The 20,840-nt window shown below is 47.4% G+C and overlaps 1 protein-coding gene across 3 annotated transcripts; it reads left to right on the plus strand.

Moving 5' to 3' along the window:
- Positions 1 to 265: 265 nt before the first annotated feature.
- EFCAB1 (EF-hand calcium binding domain 1) lies at positions 266 to 11,346 on the plus strand. 3 transcript variants are annotated; one of them, XM_030304398.1, is made up of 6 exons: positions 266 to 356; positions 5,341 to 5,499; positions 6,224 to 6,328; positions 6,994 to 7,145; positions 7,431 to 7,535; positions 10,389 to 11,346. In XM_030304398.1, exons 1-6 carry the CDS (start codon positions 299 to 301, stop codon positions 10,446 to 10,448), a joined length of 639 nt encoding a protein of 212 aa, XP_030160258.1. In that variant the 5' UTR covers positions 266 to 298; the 3' UTR covers positions 10,449 to 11,346. The 3 variants fall into 3 exon arrangements, with proteins under 3 accessions (XP_030160258.1, XP_030160259.1, XP_032447832.1); XM_030304399.1 differs by having other exon boundaries at positions 5,395 to 5,499; XM_032591941.1 differs by lacking the exons at positions 7,431 to 7,535; positions 10,389 to 11,346 and adding an exon at positions 7,319 to 7,422.
- The last annotated feature ends 9,494 nt before the right edge of the window (positions 11,347 to 20,840 follow it).

Here is a 20,840-nt window from a genome sequence, read left to right on the forward strand (position 1 = left end):
CAGCAGACCCTCCAACTGCCCCGGCCGGGGCCCCGGAGGGGGCCAGCGCGCCCAGCCCCGGGGCCCACAGGCGGCGTCCGGCCGTTGCCATGGCTACGGTGCGCGTTGGGGCCGCGCACGCACCCCGCGCGCGCCGGGAGCCAATCGGCAGCCGGCCCGGGCGTTGCCATGGCCACGGCGTGTGTTAGGGCCGCGCGCGCGCGCGCGCCCGGCGGGGGCGAGCCGGCCCAGCTGCCCCGGGGCCCGGGGACCTCGCGCCCCCCGACAGCCGCCGCGGCCCGGTTCCCGAGCGCCCGGCATGAACCGCAAGAAGCTGCAGAAGCTGACGGACACCTTAACTAAAAATTGCAAGCACTGTAAGTAAGAATGGAGCGAGTGCTGGGCGAGCAGAGCTCCTGGCCAGGGCGCAGGTCCAGCCCGGCACTAGTGTCCGCGGCTCGGCCCGGTTTCGGGCTCCAGTCTGAATGCCCGTGGAGCCCCACTTTCCGTGCCCTCAGGAGAAGTCTGGAAGGGAATCCCCGGGGCTACCTCGAGCCGCCTACCCACGCTTGCCCGTGACCTTAAGGACCAGTACGCAGGTATCCGGGCGTCTGGCACTACACCCCCGTGCAGGCACTCACTTGCTTCCCAAACTCTCTTCTGAACTTGCCTGTCCATTGTAGAACTGTTACGTATATGCTGGCAGGACACGTGTGCTTTTCGCCTCAGACACATGCATAAAATAGGTACTGAAACCCACCAGGTTCAAGAAAACTAGGGCAGCCAGCATGCACCTGCTTTCTAGCTCTTTGTATTTTTTATTTATCTTTTATAATATGAAATTTATTGTCCAGTTGGTTTCCAGACAACACCCAGTGCTCATCCCAACAGGTGCCCTCCTCAGTGCCCACCCCCCACTTTCCCCTCCCTCCACCCCCCTTCAACTCTCAGTTTATTCTCAGTTTTTAAGAGTCTCTTATGGTTTGGCTCCCTCCCTCTCTAACTCTTTTTTTCCCCTTCCCCTCCCCCATGGTCTTCTTTTAAGTTTCTCCGGATCCACATGAGTGAAAACATATGGTATCTGTCTTTCTCTGCCTGACTTATTTCACTTAGGATAATACCCCCCAGTTCCATCCATGTTGTTGCAAATGGCCGGAGTTCATTCTTCCTTGTTGCCAACTAGTATTCCATTGTGTATATAAGCCACAACTTCTTTATCCATTCATCAGTTGATAGACATTTAGGCTCTTTCCATAATTGGCTATTGTTGAAAGTGCTGCTATAAATATTGGGGTACAAGTGCCCCTATGCATCAGCACTCCTGTATCCCTTGGGTAAATTCCTAGCAGTGCTATTGCCGGGTCATAGGGTAGATCTGTTTTTAACTTTTTGAGGAGGATCCACACTGTTTTCCAGAGAGGCTGCACCAGTTTGCATTCCCACCTAGCTCTTTTTAGAGCGAGTAAACTGGCGGGATCCAAGTTCTGGAAACTTACCAGGAAATCCATCAGGCAAAAACGGTTATCGATAGCTGAACATCCATAGGAAAGATGAGTTGAGTGTCACAAAAACCTGTACCTCAGAGCAAGGAAGTGTGTCTGGAAACCAAAGAGCTCTACAAAGCTAAACACACAGTCAAGAACCTGCTCCCAGCTCCAAACTTAGACTTTGCAGTTGCTGCTGGGGTTGCCAGGTAAAGGAGACCGCAGGCGACAAAATGAGCACTTGTTGAAGAGGTCTGCTCCAATCACACATTCCAAAACACGGTCCTAGAGTTTCACAGGCAACTTTAGAATTGTATCCAGAACTGTACTTGGGCGAGGAGGCACGAAAGCTAGGAGATGGTTTGCAATGAGAAAGATACGTCTGATGCACAAGCTTACAAATTGTTTTGCTGATTGCAAAACTAATGGCCACTTGAGAAAATAGGAGAAGCCGTAATCCCAGGACCACCCCCATTGTGCAAAGGAGGAACAGAAAGGTGTAATGTAGTCCTAGAGATTTAGGATCTGGTGTCTTCTAGTTGTACTTAGTATCTAAATACAGCTCCCTTTAGTGGAGCGTCACTGTAGCTAAAAGTTAGGGTGTGTATAAACATCTGAAGCTTCTTAGTAAAAAAGCCATCCTATAACGTAAGGGATTATTATCGTTATTATAATCTGGTGAGAGTTTTGTCCTGTTGTTGTTTTTCTCAAAATAATTCCATTTGAAGGGGAAAAAAAACAGATCTTAAAACATCCAGTGAACATTGTGAATAAACAATGCAGTGACTGCTATCCACAATGCTGAATTTGATTTCGTCCCTGTTCAGTAAGTTTACAGTGTACTGTGAACAGTCAAAAGGTGGATGTATTAAAAGGCAAGTGAAAACCTGGCAGGTAAAACAGCCAACTCTTTTTCCTTTTGTCCTTACATAAAATTTTTAAAGTGGGCCTGAAAAACCTAGATGATGACTAGTTCAATTCTATACAGATAGTTACAAGTCATGGACATTATCATTAAAACATTGTTTGAAGCAGAGAACCTTTCCCCTAAAGTCAGATTTTCTTTTACTTGCCAGATGATAATCCTCCCAGGGTGAAATGGAAAAATTCTGCAGAATCAGAGAAAAAAAATCTTAAGTGATTGCCCAGCTAACCTCCCATTCTACAAATATGATGTGCTGAGCACATGTAGGCCAATCCAAAGAGATGAAAATCAATTCTTGAATTTCCCTTGGTTTCATTTAGTATTTCATTCTAGAATTTAAGAAACACTGCAGCAAGAAAGTCTTTCTTATGGCCAATCTTGGATCTTTTGGGTAATAAATTAAGCTAATAGTCTTTAATTTTTATTTCAGGCACAAATGGAAAAATGGCTAATCAACATCCACTCTACTAACATTTCATATACATGAATATCATTCTTCGTGCAGGCTTTTCCTTTTTTTTTTTCACGTTTATTTGTTTTTGACAGAGAGACAGAGCTTGAGTGGGGAAGGGGCAGAGAGAGAGGGAGACACAGAATACAAAGCAAGTTCCAGGCTCTGAGCTGTCAGCACAGAGCCTGATGCGGGGCTCAAACCCACCAACCCTGAGATTGTGACCTGAACCGAAGTGGGACACTTAACCAACCGACTGAGTCACCCAGGCGCCCCTATGCAGGCTTTTCTTCTTCAGCCACTAACAGTTCCTTTATTTTTAGAGGTGTGTGTGTGTGTGTGTGTGTGTGTGTGTGTGTGTGGTTGAATCTATGTAACATCAAATTTACCATTTTAAGTGTACGATTCTGTGGCATGAAATGCATTCACATCATTGTGCAGCCATTACCACCATCCATCTCCAGAACTTTTTCATCTTTCTCAGCTGAAACTGTACCCACTAAACTGTCTCTCCTCATTTCCCCTTCCACCAGCCCCTGGCAGCCGCCATGCTACTCTCCATATCTGAATTGCACCACTCTAGGTGCATCATATGAGTGAAATAATACAATATTTGTCCTTTTGTATCGGACTTCTCTCACTCAGCGGAATGTCATCAAGTTTCATCCACATTGTAGCCTGTGTCAAAATTTACTTTTCAAGACTGAATAATATTCCATTATATGCATACGCTCCATTTCATTTATCCATTTATCCCTCGATGGTCACTTGGTTTGCCTTCACCTTTTGGCTCTTGTGAATTACATTGTTATGAACATTGATGTACAAGCACCTGAGCGCTTGCTTTCAGTTCTTTTAAGCATATACCCAGCAGTGGAGTCACTGGGTGACCTAGTTTAATATCTATGTTTAATGTTTTTTTGAAGAACTGGTATGCTATTTTCTATAGCAACTAACTGCTCTCTTTCTCTTAAATTTATTTATGTATTTTGAGAGAGGGGGGGGAGGGGCAGGAAGAGGGAAAGAGAGAGTGAGAATCCCAAGCAGGCTCGCGCTCTCAGCATAGAGGCGCACACAGGGCTCAAACTCACAAACCATGAGATCATGACCTGAGCCTAAATCACGAGTCAAACGCTTAACTGACTAAGTCACCCAGATGCCCCATAATAGCTCTTTTTAAAATTACAACCATTATATTGTTTTCTACTATTTAACCCATTTTAAAAGAAATTTATTTAAACATTTGTTCATTTTTGAGGGACAGAGGAGAACAGAACGTGAGCAGGGGAGAGGTAAAGAGAAGGAGACACAGAATCTGAAGCAGGCTCCAGGCGCTGAGCTGTCAGCACAGAGCCCGATGAAGGGCTCGAACTCACGGAGAACGGGATCATGACCTGAGCTGAAGCTGGACACTTAGCAGACTAAGCCACCCAGGCACCCCCTATTTAATCACTTTTTTTTTTTTTTACCAAATCTTTAATTTCCCCTAATATTCAATGTTCCTCCTAACTTGTGGTACCCAAAACCAGATAATCACATTCAATCCTGTCTTGACTTGTAGGATGAGGCGTGATTTCTCCAATCCTACCTACTGTCTTCCTTTATATTCACACAGGTTTCATCCTTGATTTTTAAAACAAGTCATAATTTTGTTTTGTTCTGACATAAAATCTTTCTCCTCCCCCACCTATACTTCATATTTAAACTCCCTTTTATGTTCTTAATGCCAGGTAATCACTTCCACCTACGTACGTCAAATGAGAATTGGAACACAAATAATTAGCTCAGGGTTTATAAACACCCTTCATGCAATTATGTGCCTGGGCCAGTGTACATGTCTGTGTATCTATTTTAAGTAAAAATTCCCCTTCTGCCACGATACTACTGAATCCTTGTGTGTTGATTTTCACATATAACAAGGACCATGATGGGTGCTAGAAGATGGTTAAGTGCTTCTGAATTGGAAAATAGGTGATTCTGATGTCCAAAATCTGGCTTAATGATTTCACCAAAGCTGATGGGAAGTGAAAATTATTGCCTGGTGTTCAGGAGTCTGGTATCTATTCCCAGGGAAAAGTTAAGTGATTCCATAAATGTGTATAATCAAAATGCTGGGGAAAGTGACCATTCTTAAACATTACCTTGCTTACTTTCAATTGCACCTCTACTGCCTTTATAGTTCAGGATCCAACCCCACAATCGTTCTTCAGGTAACTTGGCTAATATTCTTTTCTTCCTAAACGTGACTGAGTGTACATCTGTTTAATATTCAAGTCCTATTCGGTGGGAAGGCTGTTTCTCTTATTTTAATGGGGAATCCTCTGTAGTGGCCACCCACTATTAATTTAAGTGTCATGAATCTTAAAACAGAATAGTCGTCTGTTGAAAACTGAGTATTTGATGGTCTTGATGTTGTTTATAAACTCATTAATGTAAAGTTTAAGTTAGAAATTAAAGATTAAAATGCATTTTTGTTACATTTTAATTTTACTTTTTCACAGTTAATAAATTTGAAGTGCAATGTCTTATAAATCTTTTTTATAACCTGGTGGGAGATGTAACAGAGCGGCAAGGTGTGGTCACTGGACTAGATCGTAATGCATTTCGAAACATCTTACACATGACATTTGGAATGACAGATGACATGATTATGGACAGAGGTAAGAAGACACAATATTCAAATGGGCTACATCTAGCCATAACTGGAAAAAAAAAAGTTTGGAGTTTGGACATATTCCTTGGTAGGAAGCTTAATGTTCTGAATTCCCAATTTCACTTGAATATAAAAAATTAATTTGTATATGCATAGGGGAGGATCATAGGGAAGGAGATTCTACCCTCTGTATTCTGTGTATTTAAAAGAAGTCTAGCTTGAATAATTAGGTTTTCCTTACTTTATACCTGAAAGCCTCAAATAGTTCTATTTCTACTTAGTAAGCATAATGATGAAAATAATAGTTTTAAAAGGACATACAAACTTTGCATCATCAAAAGTATTTCAACAAAAATTAAGTTATAGTCTTCTGTATCATGTAATAGCATTACTTTTCTTAAGTAAGAAAAATATAAAATAATGTATTTTGTGCTAATATATCAGCATGTTTAATATACTAGTATATTCATATGTTAATAATTATTGATTAATATATTTAGATGCTCAGAATTTACTTTGTTCCCACAAAATACGAAGGGAAAGTGTCAAAGTTTAAATAAAAGAGTTCCCAATGTTATGTCTTAGTTCTCCCCTTTGTCAAGTGAGAACGTTGGACCATCCAATCCTGAAATTCTGTCTAAATTTTAGAAGTGAGTGGCACCAGTGTAAACGTACTTCTGAGAAAAGAAAATGCAGCACAGCTGTAATGTTGTACTTGTCTCCTCTCTCAGTATTCCGAGGTTTTGATAAGGACAACGACGGCTGTGTAAACGTATCAGAGTGGATTTCTGGATTATCAGTATTTCTTCGAGGAACTCTGGAAGAAAAAATGAAATGTAAGATTTCAGGTTATTCTATTGCTTTGGACATTAGGATTAACACGTCTAAAGAACTTACCTCCCGTCTTCCAAACCTGCCAGTTGAAAGGTCTGTCTTTTGGTCGGTTAGTTTGAATCCCCCGTAGCCTCTTTTACAGAGCGAGTTTAAGTCAATGATAAAGGTTGAAAAAAATTAATAAAAAGGAAAACCAAGAGGTCCTGGGGAGTCGTTCATGCCGAGCAAACCTGCATAAGCATATACTATCCATGCTGTGTGCGTATGCAGTTATGTACCAAGGTGTTAAGTATTTTACATATTTACCTGAGCTGTTAACCATAGAAGTAGTGAACGTTGGTTCAAGTCTTCTGATTCTTAGTTCATTCTTAATTCATGCTGATGAACTCTGCTTAAGGATTATATTTCAGTCAGTTTTTCCAAGAGCTCAGGTCATTGTTCCTTGGCTTGTTCACAGCCGAATGAGTGTAAGGACTCATTTTCTAAGGGTCGTTCACTATATGCAGCAAGCGCCCATGAAGCATTTACTATGGAAAGTAGATTGCCCTACAGCCTGCGGGGTTGACATGAACATCCACAATACAGATGTTGGCCTTGAAAACCGTATAAGAGCACATTTTCCCTTAGTGAGAGTATCAGATTCATAACTGGTTGTTTTTTTTAAAAGATTGCTTTGAGGTGTTTGATTTGAATGGTGATGGATTCATTTCAAAGGAGGAGATGTTCCATATGTTAAAGAACAGCCTTCTCAAACAGCCGTCTGAAGAAGACCCTGATGAAGGAATTAAAGATTTGGTTGAAATAACCCTTAAAAAAATGGTAAATGTGGGAAATTTAGGATTTTATATTGAAATTTACAGGCCAGATATGGGGTAAGGCACTAGAACTCAAATTATAGTAACTGTCAGTTTCCTGCTTGGTAAAATGAAACACTTACATTCTTGCTCTTTTTTACTATAATATTGAAAGTTCTTTTCAATTTCATTATTTAGTCTCTCATTTTCCCATCACCTTTCTCCTATCAATACTTGACCAACAAAAGACAGTCTGTGTTTGCAATAAGCATTTTTCATGTCGACTGATGTGTGGCTGGTCACCCCCCAGGACCATGATCATGATGGGAAGCTGTCTTTCTCAGATTATGAACAGGCCGTGAGGGAAGAGACCCTTCTACTAGAAGCTTTCGGACCATGTCTACCTGATCCAAAGGTAATATCGCTTTCACTGAACAGTGACCAATACGTAACGGAGAGTCAACAACCCAGGACTTGTAGGTTTGGTGAGTGAAGGATCAGATGAATTATATTCACCCACGAGGAATAGCTTCTAAGTAGGGAAAGCCCACCTGCTGGTTCATCTCATAGTACCGTTTTAGCCTAATGCCATTTTTCCCATTCATTAACTCATTCATTCAGGTAAGAAACAATTATTGAAGCATAATGTACTCCAGAAACACAGATGAAAGGTTCCATGTCTGCACTCAAGGGCTAATATTTTCCTGGGAAAAGCCAGCATGAAACTAATTACACAACAGTGTGATACGTATTACTATAATAATGCTGACTTGTTAAGTGTTTCATCTATGCCAGGCGATGTTTATTACCTCATTTAATCCCCCCAACAATGCTATGAAGGAGGTAGTATTATTATCCTCATTTTACAGATGAAGAAAATGAGCATCAGAGAGTTTTGGCGAGTTGCCCCAGGTCAGTCACCAGTTACGGAGTACCCTGAGCGCCCTGGTGCTCCAGTCCATAGAGATATGTGCCGGAGAGTGCCGCGGCGGTCGGGGGCATCTAATCCAGCTGGATGGAATCACTGGTGAATGGCTGGTGGCACAAGGAAGGCTCAGCTGGGTTTTGAGGCCACAATAGTTAGCAAGGTCCAAATGAAGAAGAGCAGTCTAAGCAAGACATATGCATGGGAGGGGAAGACAGGGGACAGAAAGAAGGACTGTGTTAGAAGAGCATTCAGTGTGGTATGAGACTCATGTTGACGCTAGACACGCATAGGAGAGCCAAGTCCTATGGCGCTTCGAGCTTGGATTTTGTCTTGAAGCTCATGAGGATTCATTGGAAGATTTTAAGCAGGTGGAGTGACGTGATACATAAATACTACCATATACCCGCTTCCCCAATCTCTGGTTGTTTTATCCAGCTGCCTATTCAACATGTCCAGTAGATAATCTCAATGAACTCTTGGTTTTCCTCTAAAAATCACTTCTCTCCCATCTTCCCTACCTCAGTAAATGACATGGCTCTACACTCAGTTTCAGTCAAAAACCTAAGTCACCCTTAATTTCCCTCTTATAGCAGCTCCTACTTCAAAATATGTCCTTGGGGCACCTTCATGGTCAGTTCATGGCGTCAGCTCAGGTCACGATCTTGCGGTTTTTGAGTTTGAGCCCCGCATCAGGCTCACTGCTGTCAGTGCGGAGCCCACTTCGGATCCTCTGTCCCCCTTGCTCTCTGCCTCTCTCTCTCTCTCTCTCTCTCAAAAATGAACAAAATATGGCCTTGAGTATAACCTCTCCACATGTGTGTGACTGCCAACCTAAATCAAGCTGCCACCCTGACACTCGGCCTGTATCATTGGCTTTCTCGCTTCTGACGTTGCCCCCCACAAACTACGCCCTGTAACATCCAGTGTATTTGAAAACACAAATGCTGGCGTGCCTCTCTCGTGCTTGAAATCCCCAGTGTGTTCTGATGCCTGTTCGGTGGCCCCTATGGCTCTCTCCAAACCATGCCGTCCTACTACCTTCCCAGTGGAAGATTGCTGCCCCTGGAGCAGCCACCAGCTGTTCTCCCTACAGAAGGTGCCTCTGCACTCGCTGTAGCTTCTTTCTGAGTGTCCGCGCCCAGACCTCAGCGTGCCTCAGATGCTTACTTCACTCAGTCTCTGAGCAGATGCCATCCGCCCTCTTAACTACTCCATCCCCTCCGCCCCCTACCACTGCCCCTTTTTGCTTTGTAGTTCTTATCACCATATAGAATGTATTTATCTACTCATTTACTTCTTGTCTGTCTCGAAACATGGATAGAAGTTCCCTGAGGGCAGGAACTTAGTCTTTTTTTTTTCCACCATATTTCCCCATATACCATGTGTAGCACATGGTATACAGTAGGTGCTTAGTAAATGCTGAGAGGATGGATGGATGGATGGATGGATCTCAGGAGTGCCCAATAGTGAGTTCTAGATCTGCCTCTTTCCATCTCCTCAGGAAGTACTTTATCACTGGCCTTTCTCTTTACCCTACATCTTCAACCTCTTACCTCACTACAAAATTTTGCCCTTCAGAATTTAAATTTAGCCTAATCTGAAAAATGGTGCGAGAGAGAGAGAGAGACATAAGGGAAGGGAAGGGGGAAGGGAAGGGGAAGGGCCAGGGGAGGGGAAGGGAAGGAAACAGGGAGGGAAAAAGGAAAAGGCAGAGGAAGGAAGGGAGGAAAGAAAGAACCTGACTTTAATCCCACATGTACTTCTATTTCCTGTCCGATGGCTTTCTTCCTTACAGTCAAACGTCGTGAGAGAACGGTCTATATTTGTGACCCACACTACCGCGGTTTCTTCAGCCCGTTCCTAAAACTGCTCTTGCTGAGGTCACAACACCCTACTTGTTAGTAGGTCCCAAGCGCAGGGCTCTTGGTTTCTTGTCCTGCTGGCCCACATCCCTTCCCCACCCCAGCTCTCGGTGCAGCTGCTCGGCTCCGGCCGCAGCCTGGCTGTGACATCACGAGGCCTCCTGGACTCCGGAGCCCCCATGTAGTCACCCTCTGACACCGTCCCCACCATGAATTAAGCTCCGTTTGTGGCCACCTGGCCACCAGGCTGGAGGCTCCTCGAGAGCTGCGTCATGCCCCTCTGCTCATCTTTGTGGCCCCAGACCGAGTGTCACTGTCCCTGCCCGTGAGTGGAAAGTGCATGAGTGTCACAAGTTCCTGGTCCCCATTCTTCTTCAGTTATCTTGTAGCTCTTCAAACATGAAGGAGACATACAGAACGTTTTGCTTTCTTTACCTTTTTGGAAGTCTGTGCTAATTTGAGCACTTTTTTTTTACAGAGCGAGATGGAATTTGAAGCCCAAGTTTTTAAAGATCCGAATGAATTCAATGATATATAAATACCTAAATGTCTATGTTGTCTCAAGTGAGTAAAAAAGGAGGCGCATACGTATTGTTTATTTCTCCTGCTTAGCTCAGAAAGATGATGTTGAGTCGTGTGTTTGGGGCGGGGGAGGGGACTCACCAACAGGTGTCATCCAACCTTGGTGGAAGATGCAAGTGAACAAATGGGAGACAAGAAGCCCCATTCTGAGTGTGCGTTTGGCAATTTAACATTGCCAGATATCTTATCACGTAGACTATCCGTTGAACTATCGTGAAACAAATCGACTATACAATAATGCAGAGGCAAATACTCGTCACGTCAGAAAGATGGCTGGGTATACACTGAAAAATCAGTGAGACTACTGAATTTCCTTTGGAGCGGCAAATCAAGACCACGTCAAAAGAAGGAAAGGGTGATGGCAGTTGGCGTTTCGACACCTTTCCGCTAGGCCTGGAGGGACATTCCAAGAGCTGAAAGCGGCACGGGACCTACTTCAGCATGATGCCTGTTATTGCTGGAGGCTTTGCCAGAACGGCCTTGGAGACAGTGAGCATCTTGAAGGCAGGGATCCCCGCAACCCGTACTTGTGTCTGGCACAGCGGTGAGGACAGTCGCCTGCATAGAACGGGTACGCAGTCAACAGCGTGGAGGGAAAAGTGCAAGGTGCTGCAAGGTAAATCCAGACCCTTGGTGAGCGGAGGAGGAAGAGAGGGCTGTTTCTGTACATAACGCGTGATGCGGCCACAGCTTTCGGTCCATCTCTGGGGTCACCCCGAGGCTCCTCACGCATTGCGGCCGGTTGTAAAGTCCCCTCTCTGCGCTGGATCCCTCTGCCTCTCCGCTTCAGCCCCATCCCTTGCCCCCCGCCCCACCTGGGTGCGCCTCAGTGTCATGCCCCCACCTTTGGCATCCCCTCGCGCACCCCTTAACAGGGAGCGCGTCACATCTCCTCCTTCCAGCCGTGAACTCCCGAAGGCAAAGCTGCTTCCTCGGCCTCCTACCGTCCAGCAGGTGCCTGTAGGCACTGGGCACAACTTGAGAAAGATGGGGCCCGCTTAGGTTCCGGTAGCTGCCGTTCACCCCTTTCTTACATGCGTGCAGGCAGCTGAGAGCGTGCCGATCTGCAGCTGTCCCCTCCGTCCACAGATAAACACTCAGAGGCTACTTGAGACATTAAATCCCTTTCGTTAACATACGTATTAAGTTTAAGCAAAAGAGTACCTTGTGTTAAAAAAAAAAAACGACTGATACAAATAAATGGAGTAAGTGATTCCATGAAATAAAAGGTATTTTACCGCCTATGTATTTTCTTAAAATTTTAGATTCTTACATAGATGGACCTCGACACCATTTTCCTGCCTTGAGTAGGTCTAAACAGTAGAACGCACAGTGCTTTGATTTTTTAAAAATTATGTTTTTCTGATTATGAAGTAAGAGAGGTTCGCTGAAGACCATTTCAGAAGTTTAGGAAGTTAAAAAATAAAATATTCATGAATACTCTGGTATATTCTTTCAGGCTTTCTGAAGGCATTTGTAAGTATAGCTATACTTTTGCCCAGAGTAGACCTATATATTTTTTTTAGATGATCACGTTGAAAATGCCCTTTTTTAAGCTCTTTTTTGATGGACCTCCAGCTCATGGCATTTTCTCAGGTCGACTTCTGTTTGCCTACAGCCTGACGTGCCATGACCACCTGGTCCATCACAACAGACTTGATTAAGCTCCTCCCCTGCCACTGACATTTTGGTTGTTCCCACGTTTTTTTGGTTGGTTGGTTGGTTGTTTTGTTTTTTTGTTTTTTTGTTTTTTTGTTTTTTTTTTTACAAATAATTTCCAAAGTGAACCGTCCTCGTAAATAAATCTCTTCACATGCATCAGTGCGGGCTGACTCGGGGTACGTGTGTAAAAGCGAATGTTGGGTTAGGGGCCTGGCTTTGGGGTTTCTGCCGTGCCTGGTGCCTGGGCTGCCCGGTCCGCTTCTCCGGGGTGCACCTGCTTTTAACGTCTTCGCGGATGTTGTGGACCATGATTGACCATGGTTTTGAGTTATCATTTAGGAAACTATTCTTCTACACCTGCACCTGAAATTGGTACTGTAGATTGTATAAAAAGTGACTTCCGTGTGAATGACCCTATTTTGTTACTTGACATTATTTAAAACTGGAAAAGCCTTTTTAAAATTTTATTATTTTTTTAAATGTTTTTTTATTTATTTTTGAGACAGAGACAGAGCACGAGCAGGGGAGGGGCAGACAGATGGGGGGAGACAGAGAATCCCAAGCGGGCTCCGAGCCGTCCGCACAGAGCCCGCCGCGGGGCTCGAACTCACGGAGTGCGAGATCATGACCCGAGCCGAAGTCGGACGCCCGACCGACGGAGCCACCCAGGCGCCCCCGAAAAGGCCTTTTTAGAAACGCCGGAGTAATTTCCGTGGAACTTAAGATGGCGTCAGCACTTGACTGTACGGACTCGCGAGCTCCGTGTGAGAGCGCCCCGCCCTCGCCACGCCCCTCCCCGCCCTCGCCCCGCCCCCGCCCCGCCCCCGCCCCGCCCCGAATACTACAGACCGCACCCCCTGCGCTGTTACGCCTCGTGTCCGCCCAAATCATTTCCGTCTGTGCCTGTGTCTGGATTTCCGGGTTCTCTCCCTTGTCCTGCTGCGACAACTCATAAATGATCTTCACACTGACCATCCTCCCAGCTCGATAGCAGGGCCATCCGAGGACACAGAGCACCTCTGAGGAAACAGCCTCTTTCCTCTCGCTCCGAGCTCGGCGGCCTCCTCCGGGCCTTGCCTGCCTGCTGCCGGCTTGCCCTGACTTCACCCCATCCCATTCTGCCTGCCTCTGGGTGGCTGGGGCGGCACCGTGGATGAGCAGTTTGAGTTGGAGGACCGAACGTAGCCTTCCTCCCACCGGCTCCTCGGAACGTTGGCTTCCCTTCTCCCAGTGCCCTCGGGTGACCAGCAGAAAGCCAGCCGGGCCCCGGTGGGACAGACACGCTGCCTCGCTCACAGCGTGCTGAGAGTCTGTTTGGGAAACAATCAAGCACATGTCTCAGACTACAGGATTTAGAAACTACCCCCGAAAACTGGTAGTCCCGCATTCTTAACCTGCAGATAGCTTTGTGTACAAGATCGCACTTGCTAAGAAGCCAAGCCTGCAATTGCTTGCATAAAGTCATCCACAGCGTTCACCAGGTTCCCACCTTGCGAGGGTGAACACAGCGCGAGTTGGGTTACCCTGCCGTCACCTCACTCGTGCCTGCGACAGCCGTGTTGTGTCATCCCCTTCGCTCCCTGGAAGCACAGTGATGGCCCCTCTCCTGCCCTTCTCCACCCCTCCCCCCAAAAGTTACGTCATTTTTAATTAGAGGACGTGGGTAGAGGGAGTTAGAATGAAATATACTTCGAAACTGTGGGGACAGCCGTGTCTGGGAAAGGCTACTCGGAACAGCTCCTTGGACGGCCCGGTTTTGCTGACTGCATTTAATCTGTGTCCGTTCCCTCGCAGGATTCCACCCCCGCCACCCCAAGTCTCGCACAGTCATCCAGAGCGGATGGTAATTCTCACCTGGTGTGGCCAAGAAAGGATGGCCATTGCATTTGACACGCAGAGATTATTATAAACAATCTGTAATGAAATAGAAACTTAACCTATGCATACGCTACTTACACTTTAGCAAGTCTTGAGGATTGGCTGGTAGTATTTCAAAAAGAGGGAGAAACGATACATGTGTCTTTCCTGATTCAGTGACCATGTTCTCTGTTAGGGTGAAGCAGACGATCTCTTTAAGTGTTTTCCAGTCTCAGTTACTCCTGAAGGAGAAGCCAAAATACATACCAAGCAAATCAACGTCCCCTTCTCATGAGATATCTTCTCAAGGAAACTTGCTCAGTTTCAAACGAGGGGGGAAAAAGGCAGGAAGTTTGCTGCATGCTTCCACACTTGAAACGTCTTTATCAGAGTGCCATTAACCTGAGCAGTGGTTAACGGCTCACAGTTCCATCATTGGTAATTTGTGGCTTTCTGTGTACCTCCTGCCTCCTACCTAATCCGTCAAGAAAATATTCCTCCCCCTAAGACACACATCCTCTTGTTTATTTTTACCTCCCTCCTGCCTGTTGAGCTCCACACTACTCCTATTATGTGGCCCCAGCCAGACTCACAGAGAGTTCCCTGGGTGAGAAGCTTGTCAGCTTAAAGGGCATTTGAATAAATTGGGTGAAATACAGGCTGTCCTCCCCTTCACCCGAGGTGCACCTTCCCGTCTCCTGTCCCTGTCTCCAAAGTCTTCATGTGGACCAAGGCCATACCTCAGCCAAGAGCCGAGCAACAGCGAGCCTGAAGATGGCGAATGGCTTGGAAGGAAGCAGAGGAATTTACAAGTTCTCCCTTGCGAGAGACATGGAGAGCTTGAGTCACCACCTCCTGGTAGGAGTGATTAGCTCCAAAGCCCAAAGCACTCCCGAAGAGTAATTAAAACCATTTGGTCAAGTCTTCCTTAATGAGTCCTTCAGAAATGCAATATAGTGGGCAAGTGGGATAAAACCGTCCTGGCAATCTCAATAACACATTATACAAAAATCCAATGAGCACTTTTGTTCCAGGTATTATGATAAGCGCTCTACATTTCCTATCTCACTCATTTCTCACAACCGTCCTAAGAGGTAAACATAAACATCAGTTACTTCTTTATCCTGCAGATTGAGGAAATAGGAGTTTAAGAAAATCAAGAAACTCTCTCCACGTCCTACCCTGGTAAAGAACAAAGCCAAGACTCAGGCTGCATTTAGTTCTAACATTGAAGATCCTTCTCTGAAGAAGTATGTGTTCTTGCCATACATCCCCCTGACGTTTGAAATAACTGAGCACCCCTGCTTCCCGAAGAATCTTCGGAGCGCCCCTTCATGGCTCCCTGGAAGTGTTGGGTATGCGGCATGCCAGGAAGTGAGATGTTGACAACTCTCTCCAGGGCACAGTCCTCATCGGAAACACCTTGGAGTTTCCTCCCTTTAGTTGCAGTCTCCGATTTGGATGCAAAGGTGTGCCTGTGGTTGGTACCAATAGGAATCTAGACATTGGGCTGGGACCTTGCCTTGTCAAAGTCCACCTGTGGTAAATGGCGTTCATGAATGGTGGCCGGGCCCTCAGACCTTGTGACTCCATGGTCAGCAAAGGGGGAAAAGTGAAGTGAGGGTCAACGAACAACAGAAGGAGAAATCAGAGCCTGAGACCATTGCTGGTTTGTGGGGAGAAAGACAGAAGTCCTTCCAGAAGGAGAGGAAGGGCAGGGCCCCTCAAATGGAGAAGGACAAAGAATGTTTCTTGGGCCATCTTGGGTGATGCCAAAGAAAGACGTCCATCTGAAGAAGATGCTAGTGATGAGAGACTATGAGTCAGTGGCAAACACCGGCAATTATGATATGGCCCTTACTGGGTGCCAGTAACTGGCCCAAGAAAGCTAATCAAGGTGTAGCTGGATTTGTAGCCCAGCCCCACTGTGTTGTAGCTCCGACTGCCTCTAATTGTCACAAGGTATCACATGGCCTTGCATAGGTTGCATGAACCTAAAATGTCTGATGTAAATAGGGGCGCCTGGGTGACTCAGTCTGTTGAGCGTCCCACCGGCTCAGGTTTGTGAGTTCCAGCCCATCGGGCTCACTGCTATCAGTGCAGAATCCACTTCGGATCCCCTGTCCCCTTCTCCCTCCATCCCTCCCCTTCTCACACACACTCACTCTCTCTCTCTCTCTCTCTCTCTCTCTCTCGAAAATAATACATAGACATTTAAAAAAAAGTCTGATATAAGTGAAAGGTGGTGTGTATATTGGTGGGGACCACCATGGTTATCTGTCATCCAGACCAAAGATACTGAGAGAGGAAGGAGATGCTCATAATTACAGTGGGACAATGTCATCCCAGGCAAAGCCATATGCATGCCACCCATTTATAGGCTACGGATTACTCAAATTACATTTCATGTAAAATGGGGATAATACCAACTCTTGGTGTCTCCACCTCACAGGGTTTTTGTAAGAATTGCATGAGATCATGTCTACGGTATCATTTTGTAAACTGTGAAGTATGATATAAATACATAGATTGATATTGGAATGCGCTAGACAGTGGAACACACGCCCTGCATTGGGACATGTTTGTGTTCTCAGTAGGAGCTCATATACGATGAGTCAATAAGAACATCAACAACCTGGAAATGAGAGGCATTTGACCACATGCTTGACATTGCTCAAGCCACTCAGCCAGTTAAAGAAAGCTGAAGGATGCCTCTAAAAATATCTTTAGTAATCTAATGTATTTACAGAAACGAATCTCATGAAATTAGGACAAAACTTCAGTGCAACCAACACTGGAATTCTCATGATTGGAGTTAGTGTTAGTGAAATTACCTCTCCTGTGAGCACACACACCCACCCACACCCTCACTCACTCACTCACACACACACACACACATCTCTCTTAGACTCACAGACATACACATGGTAGTTTATTCTATTTAACAGACACATCAGAGTGTCTTGAATTTCTCTCTCATCCAGTCAAGATAACCACGAATTCTAAGGCCATCGGCGCCATACTGTTAACATCTACAGTCGCGATTAACGACATTCAAGGCTTGATGTGTTTGTTACGCTGGCTCTAACGTGCTGACGTATTCGAGAGAACTTAACAAGATGCGTGGTTTGTGCGAATGCACAGGAGTCAGAAACCCGTGAGTAAACGTGAACTTACATCCAAGTTATGTGAGCTCCAGCTAGCCAAGCTCACACCTTGGTCCACATGCTGTGTTCTTAAATTGGATAGTGTAAATTTGACCAAGGGCAAAACAGGCTTCTGTCCTCCTTGAATTTCTAAATATCACTGTATGTTGATGCGTGCACATGCAGAAAAGAATACAGCAGCCTTAGGAATTACCGTCAAATTATTTACTAGGAAGGGGACGCACCCTCCTTCTTCCCAAGGACCCTGAAGATCATGTCTGGATTTATGCATCATGTGTGCACGGTGCTATACCCAATGTCTGCAGACTATATGCCGGGCAGCAAAAGGGACATGGAAAAGGGATATGGGACAGGGAGAGGGAAAGGGATAGGGACATTGTCCCTACCCGCCAGGAGCAAACCATCTGGGAAATGAGACTTGCTGTTGTCCCGGAAAACAGGAGAAGGAGGTTTCCCCCTGGAAAGGAGGAGGAAGAGACGGAAACTAAAATAAGATGAACTGAGTAGGAGCAAAGGTTTCCCTGGTGTGACTTCTTTCAAAGAAAACAGAGGCAAGCGGGAGAGCGAAGGGGGTTAGCGCTCGTCCCTCTGTTTTCACGTTATTGCAGAAGATCCCGAGTCGGAGAGCAGAGGCACGGCCTCCCTCGCGGAGCCTGTCGGGAAGTCCACGGACTGGAGGGCTGTCGTCAGGGCAGAGCAGGGTGCGGAGCAGGCCGGGGCCTGCACGCCCAGCACGAGGTATGTGACTGAGAGGCAGGGAGCTGGCCCGCGGCAGGTGCAGCACAGCCAGGGCCCGGCGGCCCCGGGAAAGGAAAACCTGCAGGTGCAGTTGGGACATGTCCTGAGCCTCCAAAGCCACGCGTTTTTCTCAATAGCTGTCCTATCTTCATTGTCTGCCTGCAAGATTATGGTTTGCGGCGGGAGGGGTTTGGTGGAGTTTCCAGCTCTGGCGGCTTTGATGACACACGCGGGCTGCTCCAAAGTGAGGTGCAGTCGCAGAGGGCAGAGACCCGGCAGGACAGTGTCCGTGGGGCGGGGGGGACTCGCCCACCCGCCCCGCACAGCCCCGGTGGCCCTTTCCCCAGAGCCTGCGGTGGAGCCGGGGTTTGCCGGCTCCCACTCAGCCCTGCCCTCCTGTCCTCCACACGGGGCATCTCTTTCCTTCCCCCCTCAGGCATCCTGGGCTCTGTGACTCCCGCAGCCCCCCCAGAACTCAGTGCTCGAGAGGCCTAGAACTCCCGATTGCCACCCGCAGCCTCTCTGCACATCCCGGGAGCCAGCACGGCGTCACCACCGCCGCTGCGGCTCAGTGTCCTTTTTTAAAGGTCCTCTCGGCCACTCTCGCGACCTGTGAGCAGAGGCAGTTTTGCAGAGAAGCCACTGTCCCATTCAACTGGAAAGAGGAGAACTCCCAGTACGTGGTCAAGGACAAACTCCCACCCTGTCCAGAGAGGTCTGTTAGAAAGGGGGGTGGGGAGGGCAGGATGTGTTAAATGTGAGAGTGTATTTTTAGAAATTTCAGTCACAGAGGCATAGCAGTTGCTGTAGCAATGCCCATGACCGAAGGAACCAGGCGAGTGTGAGGGAAAGGAATTGCTCTCTGACCGGATGTGCAACCAGGGGAAAGATCTAGTGAGGCAGAAAAGGCAGTGCTGCGGCATGAAGAGGCCTCCAGAACAACAGTTCGAGAAAACAGCAAGGAACATTCCGGTCCCTTCCTAGCAGTACCCCCGAAGAGCCACGCAAGCCACGGCACAGCCCACGGCAGTGCGGCTGGAGAGAGGCCAGAGGGAGGCGAGGGTGAGCCGTGTGGAGGTGCGGCTGGAGGGGGGCCGACCGGGCCACCGGGACAGCGAGAGGCAGGCAGGTGTCCCGTGAAGCCGCGTGCTGGGGAGGCCCTGCACATCTGCTTGGATCCTTCCTCCCACGTCCTGGCCTGTGGGGCTCCGGGAGGGCGGACAGCGGCATCCAGGCGGGTGGGGAGAGGGGCACCCACGGAACGGCGCGAGGGATTACTCGGGCTTGAATTCCTGCTTTCTCAGGTGACTGCGTTCTGGCCGCCCCACACCTCCCCCTTTCATTCTTGGCCTGCCTCAGTCCACCTGGGGCACGCAGGCGGAGGCTCCAACGGCATGCCCTGTCAGGACCTGTTGCTTCCAGGGGAAGAATGCAGGAATAGCAAATCCTTTCAAATGCTGAAAGGGGAGAGCCCTGCTCTGGAGGCCGCGGGGGTGTGAATGGTTATAGTACAAAGCCAGAATATGGAACAGTTTGAGACTGGACCCCGGGACGCGGGGAGGGGGTGCAGGAGGCCCGGGGAGTTGGACCGAGGCCTTTCTAGCCTTGAACGCAAAGAACCAGAGGTGGTGGAACTCCTTTGTCCCCCAGCCCCAAGGGAGCAGGTGCAGCACAGCACCCCTCTTTGTTTATTGTTTTTAGATTTTTAGATGTTTATTCATTTGGGGGGGGGGGGAGAGAGAGAGAGAGAGCACAAGCAGGGGAGGGGCAGAGAGAGAGGGAGACGCAGAATCCGAAGCAGGTTCCAGGCTCTGAGCTGTCAACAGAGAGCCTGATGCGGGGCTTGAACTCGTGAACCGCGTGACCGTGATCTGAACTGAAGTCAGACCCTCAACCAACTGAGCCACCCAGGCGCCCCACAGCACCCCTCTTCAGCAAGGCCTTCGCTCCTGTTTGAGTCGGAGGGGCCCTGGGACTTGTGCTTTGTCCCACCCCGGAACCCGGAGCTGCACCCCCAGGATCAAGCAAGCATGACCTCCGGTAGGGCCACTGGGCACCATGCCAGGAATGGGTGCATTCCTTCCGAAACCATGCACAGCACCCCACCCCCGTAGCCTTTGCGTATACCTGGAAAGGTCACACAGCCAGGGTTCAGCGTGGGCTCTACAAGCCAGGCAGGGCTGAGCACTGCTCCCACCATCTGCCCACGTGGCCCAGGACAGACGCCTTGACCGCTCTGCCTTACTTTACACGACCGTAAAGTTTAATTTAATCCAAATGCCGGTCTAGTTTTGTGGGGGTCAGCAGAACGTCTGCCGCAGAGGGTTTAAATATGTGACTAGATTAAAAACACTTAGGGTGGTGCCTGGCACATAATAGATGCTCAATAAATGTGAGCTCCTCGTATTATTAGGTACAGATGACTTATTATGTGAACATTGTATGCTTTGGCTGAACTTCGTGAATCTTCTTATTTGGTGTCATGATTTCAAGAGCAGCCGTACGATCAGGCAGTCGGTCCCTTGGTTACCCCTTACAGCATTCAGACGGCACTGAGTGTGGGCCACCAGCCGCCAATCTGTTGCACTTCTGAGCAGGACTGGAATTCTTCCAGGGGTCGGCGTCCTAAGGGGGCGTGCCTGGAAGGGGCCAAGGCAGGTGCATTTCAGCCGCCGTTAAACGGTGTTGAAGATTCCTCAGTATACGAGGCAAAATACCTTCCCTACAAGCAAACATAATATAAAACCAGGGAGGGGGACAAAACACAAGAGACTCTTAAATGTGGAGAACAGAGGCTCACTGGAGGGGTTGTGGGAGGGGGCGTTGGGCTAAATGGGGAAGGGGCATAAAGGAATCTACCCCTGAAATCAGTGTGGCATTACAAGTTAACTAATTTGGATGTTAAATAAATAAACAAACAAACA

This window comes from Lynx canadensis, chromosome F2, assembly GCF_007474595.2.
Source record: "Lynx canadensis isolate LIC74 chromosome F2, mLynCan4.pri.v2, whole genome shotgun sequence".
Classification (NCBI taxonomy): Eukaryota; Metazoa; Chordata; class Mammalia; order Carnivora; family Felidae; genus Lynx; species Lynx canadensis.